A 22,923-nucleotide genomic window follows, 5' to 3' on the forward strand; every position below is an offset into this window, starting at 1 on the left:
CTAGTCTTTTTGTTAGATTGGATGTATAAATGCAAATGCTCTACTACCCTTTGATGGCTTCGAAGGAAGTGATAAATTTAGACTTTATTTTGATTTCTCTTCCTCCTAAATATCTCTATCTTTGTTGGCTTCGAAGAAAGAGTTCTGTTTGACCTGTAGCGGGTGCGGTATGATACATCTCCTAAATAAACTTTTTTTAAAAAAAAGAAGAAAAAAAGCGATTTTAAATGGCCTAAACTGGATGGGCATTGCATTTCAATCTTACCATTTTCATCAAGTGTAGTTGGTCAAACATTTGTAATCGGTCGCTGAAAGAAAGATCCGTGATTCGTTAGAAGTCCGAAATATCTTCCTATTAATGCACCGACGGCTTTCAATCTTGGCATGTTCCTAGCTAGCATAACATAAAGAAGGAGAAGCAAAATCTACAGAAGTATTATTTGTAATTTATACATATTTTTACTGAAATTACATTGATTCAAGTATCCATGTTAACATCCATGGCTTGAATAATACACAGAACGGAAACTACAGAAGGGTTCCACCCGAGACATACTCGGTGTAGGCCAACGCAACCAAACCCAACATGGCAAATCTACCGTTCCACATCTCAGCATCAGATGTCATGACGCCATCTGACTTGGATTCCGCGCTGACCCCTTTGAACAGTGGGATCAAAGACGCGACAGAGAGCAGAATACTTGTTCCGACGAACCACGAGACTCCACCGTTAGATATCTGATAAGAAAGGTCTTGACCCTTGGACAGTTCCACTGCCATTGCAGCGACAAAGCCTATCATGGCAAGCCTGCCATTGATCCTCTCTGGTGCGGGTCCGCTAAATGCGAACAAATCAAGGAATTTTGTGCGGGCCTGTTAACCACAGTCATACGGGCGTTTACATTAGAAGTGGAAGCATAAATGCAATCACAAAGTCGTTGCTCTGCTTAAATTGTTAAAATTAAACATTTCCGAAATAAATCATGCCGTATAATTAATCCTGTACCTTTGGCATAGGAGTAGAACTTGGCTCTGCTAACTTCTTGATCTGGTCATCCTGCAAATTGATTCAAATGTTAACACAATCCTAAGAACAATCATCTAAAGTATACACGAAGGAAGTCGAAATAGATTCCAAACTCACCAGCTTGGAGCACTGCACCCGTTTGCTAGCACTGCCACGTAGTCGTGGCACAAACGTCGCAGAAAACAAGTTGCTCACTCGAGACCGGTTTTTCACCAGACCACTAGGTACTGGTGTTGCAAGGACGGTCTGCATGACTGTTGATGTGGCCATCACTTAGAACAATGTTTATCACTCGAGCTGTGATTAAGAAACTTAATCAATATCTAATATGTGAAAGCTATATTCTAATGCTAGAGGGAACGTTCGTAAGGGATATCACTACCAGTGAGTTGAAGCTGGAGCTATTTGCTTTGTAATGATAATTAATGTATCTGACAATCGTTTGGTAGGCTGTTATATAGCCGATGGGGCATGGGAGGAGAGGGCATTTTGCTTCCACGTCATCTACATCTAATTAAAAAGCTGATTGGATCACGTGGGTTCGGTTGTCCTCACATGGTCAAGTGGGTTACGTGGCCTCCTCACAGTCACTAGTGGACCCCACCCCATTTAAGAATCTGAGGCCAATGTTGTTCTAGGTTTTTCAGCGACCACGGCATAGTAATCGAACTGGACTCAGCCACGATTTTACCGCATTAATTTGACACGTTCAAAATAACACAGCTAAATTAAATCGTACTAATGGATACAATTTTTGCAATTTGTCGACATGTTTTTTTCTTAAATATCCTTTTTTAACATGTGATTGATGATAGATTGTGTACTTTCAATGTTCCTCTCTTTTTTTTATTCACTAAGCTAATTTCATTTCTTTCATTTTTATCTTTATTTTTTTAATATATTAAAAAACATTTCTTTTTATTTTTATATTATCTTTTTTAATATATTAAAAAACTTTTCTTTTTATTTTTATCTTATCTTTTCTAATATATTGACAAACTTTTCTTTTCTTATCATCAGTTGCTTATTGATTTCTTATCAAAATATTTAAAAGCTTCTTTTTTATATCTTCTAGTATTTACTGGTTGTATTCAACATCCTTTCAAATACAAGCCAAATAATATTTGAAATGGTAAATGTCTCAACTGAAAATTTTCTTGACAATACTTGCACTGAATCTTTCTTGAATTTTTATAAATATCTATATTATCTTTTCATCTCATGTCAAGTCTATTACCACTAGTAGTTTTTTTAGATATCATATATTTTGCAATTAAATAATCAATTCAAATTAATCCTATAATTAAAATCCCAAACATTTACTTGATATTGCAACTCACACACATATACTAGAGTCTAAGTGTCATCACCTAAATGAAACTTTGATAAATCTCTTGCCGAGCTCAGGCTAGGCATAATTTTAGATTGGCCATTAGGTCAAATTACATTAAAATCGTTGATAGATTTGGGGTTAGTAAGTCAGTGGCTCGATTTTATACCAAGCAACTGTGTTGTATTTTATGCAATAGTTTTTTGCTTTTAGGCGGATTTGCTTTTCTACCGAGCTTGAATTTGTATTCATAACTTGATAGATCGTTCAGAATCAAAATTCCCTCTTCAAAATTAAAAATTTAGCTAGATATATAGTGTGTTTTTTTTTTTTGCATGTTTATTTTAAAATTTTAGCCACTATTTGGTTGTTAGGTTTTTGTTGATTGTGATAAAAGTTGGTTTTGATTTAGAAATAATTTTAGCTTATGTTGTCCATGGAAGGAAAACAATAATGAAGCATTAAAGTGAATAAAACCTAAATTTCCAAAATGTTTGTGGTTTGTTCGGGGCTCCAAGATTTGCATTGTGAATTTTATGGAATGGAAGTGCTTCATAATAATTTGGCAAAATGAAAATGAACTGATTATATTTTATAATCTACTGATCATATCTTTCTTATAATGGCTATTAAAGTAGTTAAGGAATTTATCACAGTAACTTTTAGTGACATTTTTATTCATTTGATACATTAGGGATTCTTTAGTTATTAATTAAAATATAATGATGAACTTAATTGTAAATACTTATATATTTTTTGTTGATTTTTTTTCAATGCCATACAAAATATCCTGAACTTATGCGAAGTTAATTTTCTATAATTTTTATAAAAATAAAGGCATAATATAAAATTGAATAAACTTATGGATGATCAGGTGATTTTCCGTTTTTTAAATCAAATAACATCAAATTGAAATTTTTAATTATTGTTTTAGTTTTTTATATTTTCATATTAAAAAACTTAATATTATTTGAAATGTCATCAATTAATGATTTTACCCATAGTTATTAAACCCGGAGCGGTGCAGCAGGTCAACGCGGGACCCGGTCGACCTAATGGCTGGACCGGTCCGGATAAGGTAAAAGACCAAACTAAGCAAAAACCCGGTAGACTCATTTTTTTTCATATGTGTTTTTTCACCTAACCAAAGACCTCTTTTTTAATATACTTTTTTAGTTGGTTATTAACCCTTTTCAAAGTTCACTATGTTGTTACCCAATTTTGGGTTCTCACAAAAAAATAAGAAAATACAAAAAAAAAATATCAAAAACTCAGTGTTTTAAAACCCGGACCGGCCTGGCGGGTCGACCCGGGACCCGGGCGACCCGGGCCTGGGACCGGTCCGGGTGGAGGCAAAAACTCGGATGGGAGTTGGCCCGGGGAAACCCGGTCGACCCGGGACCCGTCAAACCCGGGTGAGACCCGGTCAATTTTTTTTTTAATTGCTAGTCATTAAACGACGTCGTTTTGGCCTTTTAAAAGGCCAAAACGCTGAAGACTAAAGAGTAAAGACTGAAGAAGAACGAAGCAAAGTTACAATTTGCAAATCTAATTGAAACCCAGCTGATCGCACTGAAGAAGATCATCGCAGAGGACGTCTTGACTGAGGAGCAGAGGACTTCCCACCGCTTCCTGCCGCTGCCTCTTCTCTTCCTTCGACCTCCGCGTCCCGGCCTATTGTGTTGAAACCCAGCTGATCGCACTGAAGAAGATCATCGCAGAGGACGTCTTGACAGAGGAGCAGAGGACTTCCCACCGCTTCCTGCCGCTGCCTCTTCTCTTCCTTCGACCTCCGCGTCCCGGCCTATTGTGTTGAAACCCAGCTGATCGCACTGAAGAAGATCATCGCAGAGGACGTCTTGACTGAGGAGCAGAGGACTTCCCACCGCTTCCTGCCGCTGCCTCTTCTCTTCCTTCGACCTCCGCGTCCCGGCCTATTGTGTTGAAACCCAGCTGATCGCACTGAAGAAGATCATCGCAGAGGACGTCTTGACAGAGGAGCAGAGGACTTCCCACCGCTTCCTGCCGCTGCCTCTTCTCTTCCTTCGACCTCCGCGTCCCGGCCTATTGTGTTGAAACCCAGCTGATCGCACTGAAGAAGATCATCGCAGAGGACGTCTTGACTGAGGAGCAGAGGACTTCCCACCGCTTCCTGCCGCTGCCTCTTCTCTTCCTTCGACCTCCGCGTCCCGACCTATTGTGTTGAAACCCAGCTGATCGCACTGAAGAAGATCATCGCAGAGGACGTCTTGACAGAGGAGCAGAGGACTTCCCACCGCTTCCTGCCGCTGCCTCTTCTCTTCCTTCGACCTCCGCGTCCCGGCCTATTGCACCTGCTGCCTCTTCCGGTTAGTATTGCAACTACTCTTTCTTTCATTCTTTTCTGTTGGACTTGGAATTTGAAGCATAAAAGAGTGTGTGTGAGTGCAAGGACTGTGAACTAACCCATATCTAGTCAAAGGCATGTGCTTTTATTTCATGGACATAAGGATTGTTAAATTGAAAACACAATCTGGATTTTGCTCGTTTGATCAAAAACAATTAATTGCGTGGTTTTTAGCTCACATGATTTAGTATATTACTGTCATAGTAGTATTACAGAATAATATAGAATAATTCAATACATGTTATGTGGAGTTGTGGATAAAAATGCCGACTGCTAGTTTTACAGAATAATATTGTTAGAGTAGTATTAGTTCAAATGAATCTGTGGTGTTCTTTAAGCCGTTTCAATGTCTTTTTCCAGTGATATAGGTGTTTTTTTTTGGGTTGACCCGGGTCAACCCATCTGACCCGTGACCCGATCACTGGACCGGGTCGATGACCGGGTCGGGTTTTAAAACTATGCAAAAACTATTCGCAAGAAATCCCAAAAATAATAGGAGCGAGAAAAGGAAGCTGGAATGTTGAAAAAAGGCCAAAATTGGTTGAGGAGGTTTAAAAATGTAAAAGTTTGAAATTTGATAGTATATTTTTAACTGGTGAGAGCCATGTTGACAAGGAAAATTTAATTTTAGAAAGAAAAGTCCAAAATAAGATATTTATGGGCTCAATTAAATTTTATCTAAGGTTTAATTGAATTTATGAAGGGTTTGATTGCAAGAAAAATTAATGTTTAAGTTAATTTAGGCTTTTATTTGAATAAATTAAAGTTCTGGGGTCCAATTATAATTTTGAAAAGTTGATTTGATCAAATCAGGAGCTTAATTGCATAATTATTGAAGTTTGATGGCCAATTAGGGATTTAATTGAAACAATTCAAAACCAAGGACAAAACCGCAAAATGCGCTAAAATCAAGGGATCCAATTAAAATATTTACGGGGGGCTTGATTACAAAATTGCAAACAATTCAATGACCAAATCAAAAGTATCTATTTGAATTTTGAAACGGCGCCGTTTCTTGGACACTATTCATTGTCTCTTCCAATCAGCCGTTTTCAGCAGTAATGGCTGAGGCGTTTATTGCAGCATGGCGTCCGTTATGGAGCATGCTTTAAGGCTGTGATCCCTCTACATGCAGAGGACAAGCCGACCATTACCAGCACAAGGCTCTCTCTCTGACCTATAAAAGCAGGAGAAGAAGACTGAACAGGGGGAGGAGGAGGAGCAGGGGCAGAAAAAAAACAGGGAAGAAAGTGGAAACCACAGAGAGAAAGAAAAGAAAAAAAAAAAGGGAAAGCGTGAACATAAGAAGAGAGGATAACAGGGAAAGGAAAGAAAATCTGAGAGAGAAAGAGAGGGAGGGGAGTGAACGAAGCATAAGAGAATGCAGGAGGAAGAAGAAGAAAATACAGAAAACAAAACCAAAGCAGCATCCTTCGTGTACCACGGCCCGTCCTCCTTTTCGCCGCCACCAGAGGCACCGCTAGCATCAACAACACCTCTACGAAGCCACTGCAGAGGCAGAAACACCGTTGACAGGAGGGGAAAAAAACAGAGTAAGCAGACAGCATAACCGAAACAGAGGAGAAAAGAAGAAGCAGCAGCGTTTACCACCACAGCCAGCTGCCGCGACACCAAAGCCATCGTAGGCCACCAGCACCGTGAACTACAACGCCTCCATTCCAGGTAATCCTATTCCCTTTTGTTTTAATTTCTGCGCTTGAAACAGGGGCTCGTTTTTGCTATCTGCAAAAACGACCATGAACAGTGCGAAGGTAATATCCATGCACGCCTAAAATTTTACGCGTGCATGGTTTGTTTGGGTCACTGGCTTGGGCCAGTGACCATGCACGGGTTGCTGGGCCCAGCCCAAAAACAAATTCTTCAAAAATTATTTCAAAAAAATATGTGATTTTCCGCAAATTTTTTACTTTTTTTTATCAATATTGATTTGAATTTTTATACTGTAAAGATACAAATCCGGTATTAAAATACCTGGTTTTCGTCAAAACATATAAAAAAAAATATTTTGTTTTCAAGCATATGACCAAGTCTCTCAAAAAAAAAAAAATCATATTGTATTTTCATATAACAAAGAAAATTTCAAAAATATGTATTAGCGTGCATTTTGGCTTTAATAACCAGTTTATTAAAGTCACGAGAACTAGACTAATATTTTAAAATTTTCAAAAAACTTATTTTGTTTTCTTTCAATATCTGGGGTTACAACCTTATACGTAAGATGTATTCCGGATATTAAATTTTTTTGTTGACATCATAATTACCCGATAAGATAAGGATCTCCTTATCAAGAAGGACTTTTCTTAAACCATAGACGGACCAACAACTAGAAATCACGATAAGACCTTAGATTTTATCAGACAATAAAACAATGCAGCTTACCTTAGATAGGGCGTATTTGGGGTGGTAATACCTTTTCTTTATGCAACCAGTCCCCGTAATTAATTTCTGAGACCAGTAAGGGTTCCTAGTGACCAAAATATTAGGTGACGACTCCCATTCCATTTTCCCATTGATAAAAGACAAGAATTCCTTGTCTCCCCACCTTTGCCACATTAGATAAAATGTGAGAGTATATGTTTTTCGCCGCGATACCGCACACGTGCGACACACTATATAAATATTAGAAAGATTTTTTATTTTATCAATGTGGAATTTGAAACCCTTTAATATATATACTCTATGTTCACAAGAAAAAAAGTTATTTTTCAATGTGGGATATAAAAACCATTTTGAAATAATCTTCTAAACTTTATTATTTACAACATGTATAGCTTATATTCATACAGATTGTTTTTTAATTTTTTCATATGAACTATTATAACTTCAAATATTTTTTTAAAATTTTTTGTGGGTTGACTAAACCCACGTAACCCGGGACGAGGCTCCGTGGTCGGGTCAATTCTCAGGTCAAGTTTGATAACTACGATTTCACCTCTTCAATAATATTTTAAAAATAATTTTTAAATGCAATGTAATTAATCACATTATCAAAAGGAAAATAAATGTGTAATCGGAATAGTGAACTTATAACGCAGACAAAAAATTGTTAAATCTAGTAATTATTTAAATTGTTTAAATATTATTCAAATTGTACTACCACCACTTGTTCTATACAATTGGGATGATTTAAAAAATTTGTAAAACACTGTTGTATTGGCATACGTACATTTATGTTCATAGAGATGAATTTAGAATTTGTTGACAGAAAAGACCAAAATGCACAGCCTTGTTGTCGGGTGGCTATTACATAAAAATAACTTCAAAAATAATATAAGTTCAAGGATGATTTTGTAAACATCTCAAACTTTGAGGGGCCAGTGCCACCGTAGCTGCCATTTATCTCTACACGTGCAAGTGTTTGTTAGGCCTTTTGGCACATTATATAACATGCATTTTAAAGGATGCCTTGGTATAATTGCTTCGATCCTTGCCCTCTGATTATCATTAGTAAACCTGAAAACCATTGCTATATTGGTCTGATATCTATTTTGATTCTAGCCAAATACATAATGTTTTTTTTTTCCTGTGGATGCCCTTTTTTTTGGTAGAATATTACATCTGCTGTCTCATTATTTCATCATCAAATGGTGTTGTCAATATAATGCAATGTCAATTTTAACTTTTCTTTCTTTTTAATTAATTTAATTAAGTCCCTAATCTTTAAATTATATAGCGTCAACAAAATTGAATCTCGTATCTTCAGTGAAATCCACTAAGGCGAATCGAAATGCAAAAAGAACAAAAAAAAAGAGGTTTTAATTTGGCTGCTTTCATTCTTACTACGCTTATGCATGCAGAGTTCTTTCCTAATAAAACTGAAAACAACACAAGGAGGTTTATGGAGACAGCTACCTGCTGACATGCTTGTTTGCTTGTGTGTCTAGTTTTTGTAATCACACTGTTATTAGCAGCTACTCTTGATGCTTCGAAGGAAGTGAAAAATTTAGACTTTATTTTGATTTCTCTTCCTCCTAAATATCTCTCAATCTTTGTTGGCTTCGAAGAAAGAGTTCTGCTTGACCTGTAGCGGGGTGCAGTGGAGTAGCCAGAAATTTAGAAATTTTTAAATGAGTGGGTAAAGTATTAAAAAAGACTTGATATTATATATGTATTATGTAGATATGTATCATATTAATTTGAAATATATATACTAAATCATATCAAATACAATTAATGTAAGAATACTTTCAAAATGAAAAAACTAACTTGGTTAATTGGTTTTTTTTTACGATTTTGGTTTTTTTTTTTTTTTTAGTTTTAATCAGTTTTTCAATTTTTTTTTCATCTTTAAAGTTAACAATAACTAATTTAGATTAAATGATAACCAAAAAAAAAATTTAAATCTGCTAGATATTATTAATATTAATATAAAATTAGGAATTAAAAAAAAAAAGATTAAGGGGGCAATTGCCCCCTCACCCTACGTGGCTCCGCCCCTGGCGGGGTGCGGTATAATGTACCTCCTAAATAAACTTTTTTTTTAAAAAAAAAGAAAAAAAGCGATTTTAAATGGCCTAAACTGGATGGGCATTGCATTTAAATCTACCACTTTCATCAAGTGTAGTTGGTCAAATATTTGTAATCGGTCGCTGAAAGAAAGATCCGTGATTCGTTAGAAGTCCGAAATATCTTCCTATTAATGCACCGACGGCTTTCAATCTTGGCATGTTCCTAGCTAGCATAACATAAAGAAGGAGAAGCAAAATCTACAGAAGTATTATTTGTAATTTATACATATTTTTACTGAAATTACATTGATTCAAGTATCCATGTTAACATCCATGGCTTGAATAATACACAGAACAGAAACTACAGAAGGGTTCCACCCGAGACATACTCGGTGTAGGCCAACGCAACCAAACCCAGCATGGCAAATCTACCGTTCCACATCTCAGCATCAGATGTCATGACGCCCTCTGACTTGGATTCCGCGCTGACCCCTTTGAACAGTGGGATCAAAGACGCGACTGAGAGCAGAATACTTGTTCCGAGGAACCACGAGACTCCACCGTTAGATATCTGATAAGAAAGGTCTTGGCCCTTGGACAGTTCCACTGCCATTGCAGCGACAAAGCCTATCATGGCAAGCCTGCCATTGATCCTCTCTGGTGCGGGTCCGCTAAATGCGAACAAATCAAGGAATTTTGTGCTGCCCTGTTAATCACAGTCATACGGGCGTTTACATTAGAAGTGGAAGCATAAATGCAATCACAAAGTCCATGCTCTATGTAAATTGTTAAAATTAAACGTTTCCGAAATAAACCATGCCGTATAATTAATCCTGTACCTTTGGCTTAGGAGTAGAACTTGGCTCTGCTAACTTCTTGATCTGGTCATCCTGCAAATTGATTCAAATGTCAACACAATCCTAAGAACAATCACCTAATTAAAGTATACACAAAGGAAGTCGAAATAGATTCCAAACTCACCAGCTTGGAGCACTGCACCCGTTTGCTAGCACTGCCACGTAGTCGTGGCACAAACGTCGCAGAAAACAAGTTGCTCACTCGAGACCGGTTTTTCACCAGACCACTAGGTACTGGAGTTGCAAGGACGGTCTGCATGACTGTTGATGTGGCCATCAATTAGAACAATGTTTATCACTCGAGCTGTGATTTAGAAACTTAATCAATATCTAAACTGTGAAAGCTATTCTAATGCTAGAGGCAACGTTCAGTAAGAGATATCACTACCAGTGAGTTGAAGCTCGAGCTATCGCTTTGTAATGATGAATATTTAATGTATCTGACAGTGGTTTGGTAGGCTGTTATATAGCCGATGGGGCAAGAGAGGAGCGGGCATTTTGCTTCCACGTCATCTATATCTAATGAAAAGGCTGATTGGATCACGTGGCTTCGGTTGTCCTCATATGGTCAAGTGGGTTACGTGGCCTCCTCACAGTCACTAGTGGATCCCCACCCCATTTAAGAACCTGAGGCCAACGTTGTTCTAGGTTTTCCAGCTGAGCAGCGACCACGGCATAGTAATTGAACTGGGCTCAGCCACATTTTACCGCATTAATTTGACACGTTCCAAATAACACAGTTAAATGGAATGTATAATTTGTCGACAAGTTTCTTCTCTGAGATCTTTTTTAGTAGGTGGTTGATGATAGTTTATGTATTTTCATCTCCTACTTGTTATCCTTTTTCCTTTGTTCACTAAGTTAATTTTTTCTTTATCCGCTGAGCTAATTTCATTCCTTGGGAATATTTTTATCGTTGTTTTTTTTTTTCTCATTTGCTTTTTAATTTTTCACCAAAACATTTAAAATCATCTTCTTTACATCTTCAAGGTTTTTTTCAATATATTGAAAAGCCTTTTTTTTCTTCTCAGTTACGTGTTGATTTCTCACCGAAACATTCAAAAGCATCTTCTTTGCATCTTCTAGTATTTGCTGGCATGACTCAACATCCTTTCGAATGCAAGCCAAATGATATTTGAAATGGTAAATGTCTCAACTGAAAATTTTCTAACAATACTTGCACTGAACTTTTCTTGAATTCTTATCAATATCTATACTATGTTACCATCTCACGTCAAGTTTATTGTCACTAGTAGTTTTTTTTAGATGTCATGTATCTTGCAATTCAAGAATCAATTCAAATCAACTCTATAATTAAAATCGCAAACATTTACTTCACTTTGCAACTTAATAAGAAACTCGATAAAAATCATGTGTAACCCTCAACTATTTTATTATTTTCACTTTGATTCCTCTGTTTTTTGGATAGATTAACTCATTTACTTCATCATTTACAAGAAACGAGTCCCTTTAAATTTTAGCAGGCTATTTAACATTAATTACTCTATTGTCTAATGCCAGTTTACAACTTATATTCTATAGATTTGCCAGCTAAAACAGAGAAATGCCAAATTTTTCTTCACATCTTTCTCCAATTATTTGAATTGATTATAGATTTGTGTCCCATTGAATCTTCAAAGAGAAAAAAAAAATAGAGAACACAAAAGAATGCATCTCATGTTTAATCAAAACACAAAACTCAACAGAGCAAGAACAAAGAGAGAAGTGACATTAACATTTAAAACACTACTAGAAAATTGATAAATACAAACGGAAATACCGAGAGAATATTTCCGTCGGTAAATTTCTGAGAGATTTTACCGACGGAAATATTCCCTCGGTATATACCGAGGGAATTACTGTGGGAAACAAAATTAAAACAAAGCAAAAAAAAATGATAACGTGTCATTTTTACCAACGGAAATAAATCCGTCGGTAAATCTGGTGGTAAACTGTGAACATTGTTCATCATGTCAATTACAAAGGGAATCACCGACGGAAATTTTTTTCGGTATTTTCCAGAGAGCTCCAGAACTGTTCACTTTCCAATTGCACTGTTAATTGTTGTTCTTTACAGACAAAATCACCGACGGATTGAAAAGTCGTCGGTGTTATTTGGTGGTTTTCTGAAAAAAAATCAATTAATTTAAATTTTTCATTTAAATATTACAGATGGAATCACCGACGGATTGAAAAATCGTCGGTAATTGTTGGCGGTTTCTGAAAACTTTTTACAAAATTGAAAATTTAAATTAAATATTACCGATAGAATTACCGACGGAATAATTAAAAAATATTAATATTCAATTATCCGTCGGTAGATCCGTCGCTAACGCGCCCCAATAAAAAGTCTGGATCCCCTTATTTCACAAGAGACAGGCTCATTTTTTATAATTTTTCTTCTACTTCTTCTTCTTCTTCTACTACTACTACTACTACTACTTCTTCTTCTTCTTGTTCACTATATGTAAAAAATATCAATATCTATTTCATTCTTTTATTTTCTCTTCTCATCTTCTTCTCCTTAGCTTCACTTGCAACTACATTAAGGTAATATTTTTCTTTTTTCTTCTTTTTTCATGATTGTTTTCACTATATTTGTTTTTTATTCTATTTTTAATTGTTTTTGTTCTTAATAATTGTATAAATTTTGTTGTGAGATTTTTTTTCATATGAGACTAATTTTTAGTTGATTTATTTATAGGGATTTTTAAATTTTTAGCAATTGCAACTTCATTTTTTTCATATGAATTTTTTTAGTTGAATTTATTTTTTTCATTTTATTTATTTGTTGCAAATTTGTTTGAGTTGATTTTCTTCTTTTTTTTCCAAGCATTTTGAGTATATAATATACAATGTTGATTTATGTTAATTTAATTATTTTATAATTTCATAAAATGAATTTTTTTAAAATATTTTTATATAATTACCGACGGAATTACCGAGCTTGAATTTGTGTCCAATGATATTGAGGCTCTTATTGGATTGCCAATTTGTTATGGTATGATAGATCATTCAGAATCAAAATTGTCAATTTGTTAACCATCTAGGTGGTGGCCCAGTGGTAACAGTTTGGGACTAAGAGGTTTGCTCTCTTTGTGGTCTCAGGTTCAAGCCCTGTAGTTGCTCATATGATGGCCACTGGAGGCTTACATGGTCGTTAACTTCAGGGCCCGTGGGATTAGTCGAAGTGTGTGCAAGCAGACCCAGACACCCACGTTAAACTAAAAAAAAAAAAATTGTCTTTTCAAAATTAAAAATTTAGCCAGATAAGGAGATTTTTTTTGGCATGTTTGTTTTCAAATTTCAGGCACCATTTGGTTGTTAGGTTCTTATTGATTGTGATTAAAGTGATTGGTTTTGATTTAGAAATAATTTTAGCTTATGTTGTGCATGGAAGAAAAACAATAATGAAGCATTAAAGTGAATAAAACCTAAATTTCCAAAATGTTTGTGGTTTGTTCGGGGCTCTAAGATTTGCATTGTGAATTTTATAGAATGGAAGTGCTTGATAATAATTTGGCAAAATGAAAATGAACCGATTAGATTTTGTAGGAAAGTTTATGCAATCTCCTCAAATCTTTCTTATAATGGCTGTTTTTACTTATTTTGGGCCCACATGCTGAAGATGATGTATACTGTTTTTTGAATCGAGTGCAGGTGCTAAAGATGCACCGACGGCTTTCAATCTTGGCATGTTCCTAGCTAGGATAACATAAAGAAGGAGAAGTAAAACCTACAGAAGTATTATTTGTAATTTATATAAATGATTGAAAATTGATCTTTTACATATTTCGCTACTGAAATTACATTGATTCAAGTATCCATGTTAACATCTATGGCTTGAAAAATACACAAGACAGAAACTATAGAAGGGTTCCACCCGAGACATACTCGGTGCAGGCCAGCGCAACCAAACCCAACATGGCAAATCTACCGTTCCACATCTCAGCATCAGATGTCATGACGCCCTCTGACTTGGATTCCGCGCTGACCCCTTTGAATAGTGGGATCAAAGACGCGACAGAGAGCAGAATACTTGTTCCGACGAACCACGAGACTCCACCGTTAGATATCTGAGAAAAAAGGTCTTGGCCCTTGGACAGTTCCACTGCCATTGCAGCGACAAAGCCTATCATGGCAAGCCTGCCATTGATCCTCTCTGGTGCGGGTCCGCTAAATGCCAACACATCAGCGAATTTTGTGCTGACCTGTTAATCGTCATCATGCGTGCGTTTACATTAGAAGTGTAAGCATAATTGAAATCAAAATGTCCATGCTCTACTTAAATTGTTAAAATTAAACATTTCCGAAATAACTCTACCAGATAATTAATCCTGTACCTTTGGCTTAGGAGGAGGACTTGGCTCTGCTGACATATTCTGCTCATCCTGCAAATTGAACCAAATGTTAACACAATCCTAAGAACCATCACCTAAACTATATACAAAGGAAGTCGAGATGGAATCCAAATTACTCACCAGCTCGGCCTTGCACTGCAACCGTTTGCCAGCACTGCCACGTAGTCGTGGCACATACGTAGCAGAAAACAAGTTGCTCACTCGAGACCGGTTTTTCACCAGACTACTGGCCACTGGAGATGCAAGGACGGTCTGCATGACTGTTGATGTGGCCATCACTTAGAACAATGTTTATCACTCGATCTGTGATTAAGAAACTTAATCAATATCTAAACTGTGAAAGCTATTCGAATGCTAGAGGCAGCGTTCAGTAAGAAATATCACTACCAGTGAGTTGAAGCTGGAGCTTTTTGCTTTGTAATGATGAATATTTAATGAATCTGACGGTGGTTTGGTAGGCTGTTATATAGCCGATGGGGCAAGAGAGGAGCGGGCATTTTGCTTCCACGTCATCTATATCTAATGAAAAGGCTGATTGAATCACGTGGCTTCGGTTGTCTTCACACGGTCAAGAGTGGGTTACGTGGCCTCCTCACAGTCACTAGTGGATCCCCACCCAATTTAAGAATCTGAGGCCAATGTTGTTCTGGGACCACGGCATAGCAATCGAACTGGACTCAGCCACGATTTTACCGCATTAATTTGACACGTTCAATCACATAACCTGACAAACCAATATTAATAGTAATATAAAAAACTTATGATGTAACAAAACATTTATGATGCTTATGATTTTTTCTTCTTTTTATATTTGTTTTTTATGTTATAAATACTCCATAATTAAAATTTTAAGCAAAAGTAAGTGTGTGATTTATAGAACAATACAAATATTTTATGTAAAAGTATTTTTTAAAGAGAAAATTATCTTGAGTATCGTATAGTTTATTTAATTTTATATTTTGTTTTTATTATTTTAAAAATTACTGAAATTATTCTTGATCAACCGAAAATTTTAAATCGATTGAAATGATCAAATTAACCTCTACCTGTTGTAATTCCTTAAAATTTTGTTGCTTGTTGGGTGCTATTATAACTATGGTAAAAACATATTGTTGATCAAGACATGGTCACAAAAAAGATAAGGAAAATTTTTCTTGGGAGAGAAACATTGAGATGCTCGTCATGAAAGACTTTCAAAGGTAGATCACAAAGTTGACTTATAGGTTAAAGGATAAGGGTTTATAAAACCAAAATTAGAAGAGTGATCATGGATTCCTAGCCAATACTGAAAACCAAAGGCATGATCATATATAAAATATAACCTCTTGATTAGGAAGAGATTAAATTTAGGAATTTTTTGTTTCACATTAAAATCCCTAAATTCACAAGAACTTCACAAGTAAAGGATTTCATAGAACAGATAAATAGGGTAAAATGAATTTTTTAGTATAATGAGGTTCTCAAATAGATGTGAGGGAAGTTGATGGTGATTAGATTAAAAGGTAGAGTTTCTGTTTAATGAGAATAGTTAAAAGAAATCGAGAGAGGCATGAAAAGCTGAGAATAGTAATTTAGAAAAGATGAAGAAGAAACTAAAAGAACACTTCCTTCCATTTGGCTATGCCCAAACCCTGTACAAAAGGTTTCATATGTTAAAACAAATAGACATCAAGTCATAGTTTTGGTTTAGTTTTCAGGATTTGTTGTTATAGTTGTGGTGAGTTAAGGCATCAAGCTAATGAGAATGCATTAAAAAACCAGAAAGTTATATAGAAAAAAATATGTTGATAGAGGAACCTGCAAATAATATGGCTGATCTTATTTAAAATGACTCTAACAACAGTGAATAGACTTTAAATGGGGATAGCAGTACTACACTAGTTGTCTGAAAAATCATGTTGTCACCCGATGGTGATTAATGATAGAATTGGTTGTGTTCTAAAATCTTCCAAATAACGTGTATTGTTAACAACAAGATATGCAATCTAATCATCTTCGATAGTAGTTATGAGAATATAGTGTTAGTTGAAGTGGTAGAAAAATTACAGCTTAACATAGAAAAACTCTTCATCCCTTCAAACTAAAATAGCTGAATGAAACAACAAGGTAATAACGGACAAGGGCTATTTTATTTTGTTTTTCATAAGCAAGATTATATATTTTAATAATATTTGGCATGATGTGGTGGCTATAGATGTGTATCATATACTTTTGGACAGACCATAACAATATGAAAGAAATGTCGTGCATGATGGAAGCTGTAATACAAATACCCTTACTATAACAAGGAAAATATGGTAATGACTCCTAGAAAGAGGAGGCAATTGTTGAAGATAAGGGTAAAAATAAGTTGTTTTTATATAGATTTACGGAGAACAAGAATAAAAAAAAAAGAATGTGAAGGAGGTGAAGAGGGTAAAGGTCTATTGTGGAATAAGTTAATTAAAATGAGTAGTGGTTTTGTCAAGATCAAGGGTGGTATTTTGAAAAGTTAATTATTTTTTTCCCTACTTTATCTAAGTTGATTACATGACAAAAGTCTAAAAATGGTTGATGACAGCGACATGGTTATGACCAAAACTTGAGGATGAGTTTTTCCTAACCCAAATGATATAGGTATGTTTGCAAAGATTAGGAGTTCTAAGCAGTTATATAAAGATTTTCCTAAAACAAATTATGTGGATGACCTAATATATATTTTCATGAATTGATGGGACAGGTCTCGGTCAAAGAAAAGGTTTGGCCACGCCAAACTGAGATAATAGCTTAAAATGATGATTATAGAACATTTTACCGTTGTATTGGATTTAAATTTTATAGGAGATTTTTCATGCTATTTTTCTATAAAAGCTACTACATTACTTACTAGACCATAGAACATCCCAATATTAGGACTTAAAGTTATTGTTTGGACTACTTTTTTTTATTTTTGCTAGATATTTTTGGATTTTGTGTTAATTTCCTTTACTTGTTAGGATTTTCATTTTAATTTTAATTTTAATTTTCTAGTTTAGGTCATTTTTTTAACCTATAAAAAAGCATTGTAAATCTCTTTATAAGGCATACTTGGTCAAATTATTATTTCATAAATAAAATAAGTTTCAATTCTAATTCAGTCTCTCTTTATGTGTTGTTATTATTTTAGTGTGCTTTTATCTACATTAATAGGCTAGATATTTTACTTGCTTGTTGTTTTGGCTACTTCAGTGCACATCTATCTTTATTAAAATCCATTAAGGTGAGTAAAAAATGCAGAAAAAAATAAAAGAAAAATTATCCTGATTATTCTATAATTTACTCAATTTTACACATTGTCTCTATAGTTTTGAAAATTTCAGAAAGTATTTTGAATTTATATGTTCATAACACTTTACACGATGCTAAAAAAATCAACAAAAAAGGTTTAACTATTTACAAGATTGGTTTTGTATTTTTTTTAATGACTAAACAACGTTAGTATATCAAAATAATAAAAATACCCTTAAATAAAAAATGGCAATCCAATAAATATAGCATATATTCAGAGCTTGAAATTTTGTGAAGCATTTTAACAAACACATCGTATGTTACTTCAACTTTTCAAATCCTCATCCTCAAATCATAAAGTCCAAAACCTTGTTCTTCATTTTCTCCTTCTAGAATCTAGCCAACTAAACCTAACAAATCTCCTCTATTAAAGCACCAATTTTGCCACCACTCAAACCTAACATAAGTCTTTCTACTGTTGTTTTCTAAAAGCTCATTGACTTTCAAAGCACAAGAACACCACTAAATTTTTAGGCTAAAATAATAATGTCAAAGCTCCAACCAACTTTTATTATCTAGATATAATGAAGTTTTTTTGGCAAGAAGAAGAGATGCATATTTGCACAACCAAGCTAGGAATGCTTTATTGTCAACTAGATGTAGATCTACACCATGTAGAGCTTCTTCTTTAGTTGGTAGATTTTAGGGGTCACCTTCGAAGAGCAAAGAAATTGAGAGAAAAACATAAATACTCCGAAAGAAAACAAAGGAAATGGAGAAAATAAGTTTGGACCCAAAAACTAAAGTAAAGATTATGCTTTGGATGTAAACTAATGCAGATCTTACTAATTTTTCTTTTACCCTTTCTCTATTTATTTTTATTCTATATCTTTAAGATCTTAAAAACAAGCTTTCATATTAGTCTATATTCACGAACAAATGATTTTTCTTTCGGAACAATCTTAAATTTTGTCTTTAAAACTCCATACAACACCTGATCAAGGCACGCTAATCTCTATAAAATCCACAATAAAAAAAACCCTAGTAATAATGCCAACATTGGCACACCAATCTCTATAAAATCCACACTCAAATCTCTTAATAAAAAAAACCCTGATAATAATGCCATCAATGAAACCCAACTTTTCAATTCAATCAAAGACCTCCCTTTAGCATATGCATTATTCTTTTCCTTTCAAATATCCTTCACACATTGCTTTCTTGAATCCCACAGAACCCCGCAATTGAAAACAACTTTACCCTACTTAGCCTCTGATGAATGATGAAATTTTATCAGATTTATATAAAAATTTTATCAGATCTATATAAATCTAAAGGGCATGAAACCATAATTCATTAATCTTGTGTTTTCTTTTATGGTGTTGGATTTGGTTAGACAAGAAAATTTGTTGACCAGCGAGTAGTTCTCTATGCTCCCAGTTCAATCGGACTTCTGTTCTATGTGCATTTCACTCGTTTTTGACTGATAGTAAATTTTTTATCATGTATATATCATTTGAGATATACCGGTTGGAAATCTGAGTAGAAGTGAATTTTTGGTATTCCAGTTTGTAAATATATTTTGTAACTGGCAAAGGAATGGCGATTTTTAAATGGCCTAAACTGGATGGGTATCGGGTTTCTGTCTACCATTTTCATTAAGTGTAGTTGGGCAAACATTTGCAATCGGTTGCTGCAAGAAAGATGCGTGACTGGTTACAAGTCCGAAAGATTATTAGTTTGAGAGTTTAGCTACTCCAACTTCACTATAGATGGCATAACATAAAGAAGGAGAAGAGAAATCTACAGAAGCGTTATTTGTAAGTTATATAGATGATTGAAAATTGATCTTATATATTTTGCTACTGAAATTACTTTGATTCAAGTATCCATGTTAACATATAAGCTTGAATAATACACAAAACAGAAACTACAGAAGCGTTCTACCCGAGACAAACTCGGTGAAGGCCAACGCAACCAAACCCAACATGGCAAATCTACCGTTCCACATCTCAGCATCAGATGTCATTACGCCATCTGACTTGGATTCCGCGCTGACCCCTTTGAATAGTGGGACCAAAGACGCGACAGAGAGCAGAATACTTGTTCCGACGAACCACGAGACTCCACCGTTAGATATCTGAGAAAAAAGGTCTTGGCCCTTGGACAGTTCCACTGCCATTGCAGCGACAAAGCCTATCATGGCAAGCCTGCCATTGATCCTCTCTGGTGCGGGTCCGCTAAATGCCAACACATCAGCGAATTTTGTGCTGACCTGTTAATCATCATCATGCATGCGTTTATATTAGAAGTGTAAGCATAAATGCAATCAAAAAGTCCATGCTCTACTTAAATTGTTAAAATTAAACATTTCCGAAATAACTCATGCCAGATAATTAATCCTGTACCTTTGGCTTAGGAGGAGGACTTGGCTCTGCTGACATTTTCTGCTCATCCTGCAAATTGAACCAAATGTTAACACAATCCTAAGAACCATCACCTAAACTATATACAAAGGAAGTCGAGATGGAATCCAAATTACTCACCAGCTCGGCCTTGCACTGCAACCGTTTGCTAGCACTGCCACGTAGTCGTGGCACATACGTAGCAGAAAACAAGTTGCTCACTCGAGACCGGTTTTTCACCAGACTACTGGCCACTGGAGATGCAAGGACGGTCTGCATGACTGTTGATGTGGCCATCACTTAGAACAATGTTTATCACTCGATCTGTGATTAAGAAACTTAATCAATATCTAAACTGTGAAAGCTATTCGAATGCTAGAGGCAGCGTTCAGTAAGAAATATCACTACCAGTGAGTTGAAGCTGGAGCTTTTTGCTTTGTAATGATGAATATTTAATGAATCTGACGGTGGTTTGGTAGGCTGTTATATAGCCGATGGGGCAAGAGAGGAGCGGGCATTTTGCTTCCACGTCATCTATATCTAATGAAAAGGCTGATTGAATCACGTGGCTTCGGTTGTCTTCACACGGTCAAGAGTGGGTTACGTGGCCTCCTCACAGTCACTAGTGGATCCCCACCCAATTTAAGAATCTGAGGCCAATGTTGTTCTGGGACCACGGCATAGCAATCGAACGGGACTCAGCCACGATTTTACCGCATTAATTTGACACGTTCAATCACATAACCTGACAAACCAATATTAATAGTAATAAACTAAAATATATATATATATATATATATATATATATTAATAGTAACAAAAAAAAAGTTATGATGCTTGTGATTCTTTTTCTTTTATAAAATTTTAAGCAAAAGTAAGTTTGTGATTTATAGCACAATATAAATATTTTATGTAAAAATATTTTTTAAAAAGAAAATTATCCTAATTATCCTATAATTTATTTAATTTTACACTTTGCTTTTATTATTCTAAGAATTATAGAAAATATTCTTCATCAATCAAAAGTTTTAAATTAAAATGATCAATTTAACCTTGTATTTATTATTTCATATAAACAACTAAACAATACCGTAAATTTTCTTTTAGACCAATTAGAATAAACTCATTTAATTCAAGGTTAAATCTTATTTTAACTATCTTTCATGTAATGGATCAGAGTTAATGACTAAAAAACCTATAATATTGCTTTGCTTTGCTTTCTTCAGAAATTATGTGATGAACATCACAAACTAACTTATATTGCTTTGCTTTCTTATCTTGTCTTTAAGCTTCTCCTTCGTATTCTCTTTTTTTTCCCTGCGTCAACTCCCCTTTCATTTGTCTCTAATTCTCGTAATTCCAATTCCCATGGAATTTTTTTACAAATTATTTATTATTTTCTCTCTTCTCAAGAAATCATTAGTTCACTTTAAATGCTCTCAAATCTTGACATTCAAGAAACTGGAGAGAACTCAACTATAAAAATTAGATACTGAGTTGAAAACCATGAACTCACAAATCAACTTAATGAGTTGGAATAAGGTTCTTTTCATCTTGACTCTTTCAAAACCATCTCTAGAATGAGCTATTCAACGCTTGAATGGTTGTTTGGCTTGCTTGAACCATTATTAGAGTGTCGTTACCTAAATGAAACATCAATAAATCTCTCAGTCGAGCTCAAGCTAGGCTTAGGTTTAAATTGGCCACTAGATCAAAATATACAGTTATATTGAGGGTGCGGGATAGGGGGCAGTGCCCCACCTAGTGACATGTAGTTTCTTCTTTGTATGTGAAAGCATTTACTAGGCCTTTGGGCCTGCTGTATGACATTAAAAGAAACCAAAGTGGATTGGAACAATAAAATTACGGTTTTTCATCTGTAAATGTAACACAATTGGCCTTGAGAGAAAGGGTAAAGAGGTTTTTTTATTGTTTTGTGCACAATAAAATATTTTATATAAGGCCCCGTTTGTTTGCTGGAAAGTAGTTTCTTTTTGGAAAGTGAATTCCGGGAAAAGTGAATTCCGGGAAAGTATTTTCCGATATTTGGTAGTGTAATGGAGAGTAAGTTGGAAAACACTTTCCAGTGTTTGGTTATGTCATGGAAAATGAGCTGGAAAATAACTTATTAATGTTTTATTTTTTTCAAGTTTATTAAAATAATGAGGAACAAATCTTACAAATTAAAAAGTTGAATGAGAATGAAATTGAAAAAAAATATAATTTCATAAATTATCTCAAATAAAATAAATAATAATCAAAATAATAGAGATCAAATCTAAAAAATTAAAAAAAATAAAAGGTGAAGAAATTAAAATAATAATAATTAACATTTCATAAATTATTTCAAATAAAATAAGTAACAATCAAAAGAATGAGGATCAAATTTGATAGATAAAAAATTTCAATAAAAAACGATAAGGAAAAAGCAAATAGCAATTATAAAAATAAGGACCAAAATTAATATAAAAATTAAATTTTAAGAGATGGAATTGAAAAATAAATATTCAAAACAAATTATATATAGCAATCAAAAGTTTGAAGATCAAATTTGATATAATTAGCAAATAATGACATTTCTAAATTTTTCACAACTTCTGGAAAGTGTTTTCCGCCCAAATTTTCCAGGAAAACACTTTCCTGAAAACCAAGCCAAATTTTCCTTTGACTGGAAAGTGTTTTCCGTTGACCAACTTTTCTAATGGCAAACAAACACAGGAAAGTTTGGAAAGTAGTTTCCCGGAAATCACTTTCCGGAAAACAAACACAGCCAAAAGGGAAAACACTTTCCTGAAAACCAAACCAAATTCGAAAAGTGTTTTCGTTGACTGGAAAGTGTTTT

General features: G+C 34.7%; 2 protein-coding genes across 9 annotated transcripts; both read right to left on the reverse strand.

The window, feature by feature from the left end:
* Positions 1–426: 426 nt before the first annotated feature.
* Positions 427–20,615, reverse strand: LOC18101574 (early light-induced protein 1, chloroplastic). 7 transcript variants are annotated; one of them, XM_052455509.1, is made up of 4 exons: positions 20,223–20,550; positions 10,052–10,102; positions 9,796–9,918; positions 427–750 (listed from the first exon to the last, which is right to left on the reverse strand). In XM_052455509.1, the coding sequence occupies exons 1-4, from the start codon at positions 20,376–20,378 to the stop codon at positions 529–531; spliced, it is 552 nt and encodes a 183-aa protein (XP_052311469.1). In that variant the 5' UTR covers positions 20,379–20,550; the 3' UTR covers positions 427–528. The 7 variants fall into 7 exon arrangements, with proteins under 7 accessions (XP_052311469.1, XP_052311470.1, XP_002312550.4 ...); XM_024607743.2 differs by lacking the exons at positions 427–750; positions 9,796–9,918; positions 10,052–10,102 and adding exons at positions 19,511–19,951; positions 20,085–20,132 and having other exon boundaries at positions 20,223–20,405; positions 20,490–20,615; XM_052455510.1 differs by lacking the exons at positions 9,796–9,918; positions 10,052–10,102; positions 20,223–20,550 and adding exons at positions 1,007–1,057; positions 10,194–10,512 and having other exon boundaries at positions 427–873.
* LOC7473430 (early light-induced protein 1, chloroplastic) lies at positions 13,807–14,954 on the reverse strand. Of its 2 annotated transcripts, XM_024607745.2 has the most exons (4): positions 14,818–14,954; positions 14,551–14,733; positions 14,413–14,460; positions 13,807–14,280 (listed from the first exon to the last, which is right to left on the reverse strand). In XM_024607745.2, the coding sequence occupies exons 2-4, from the start codon at positions 14,704–14,706 to the stop codon at positions 13,936–13,938; spliced, it is 549 nt and encodes a 182-aa protein (XP_024463513.1). In that variant the 5' UTR covers positions 14,707–14,733; positions 14,818–14,954; the 3' UTR covers positions 13,807–13,935. The 2 variants fall into 2 exon arrangements, with proteins under 2 accessions (XP_024463513.1, XP_002312552.2); XM_002312516.4 differs by having other exon boundaries at positions 14,551–14,870.
* Positions 20,616–22,923: the final 2,308 nt, after the last annotated feature.

The sequence above is a fragment of the Populus trichocarpa genome, chromosome 8 (genome assembly GCF_000002775.5).
Source record: "Populus trichocarpa isolate Nisqually-1 chromosome 8, P.trichocarpa_v4.1, whole genome shotgun sequence".
NCBI lineage: Eukaryota > Viridiplantae > Streptophyta > Magnoliopsida > Malpighiales > Salicaceae > Populus > Populus trichocarpa.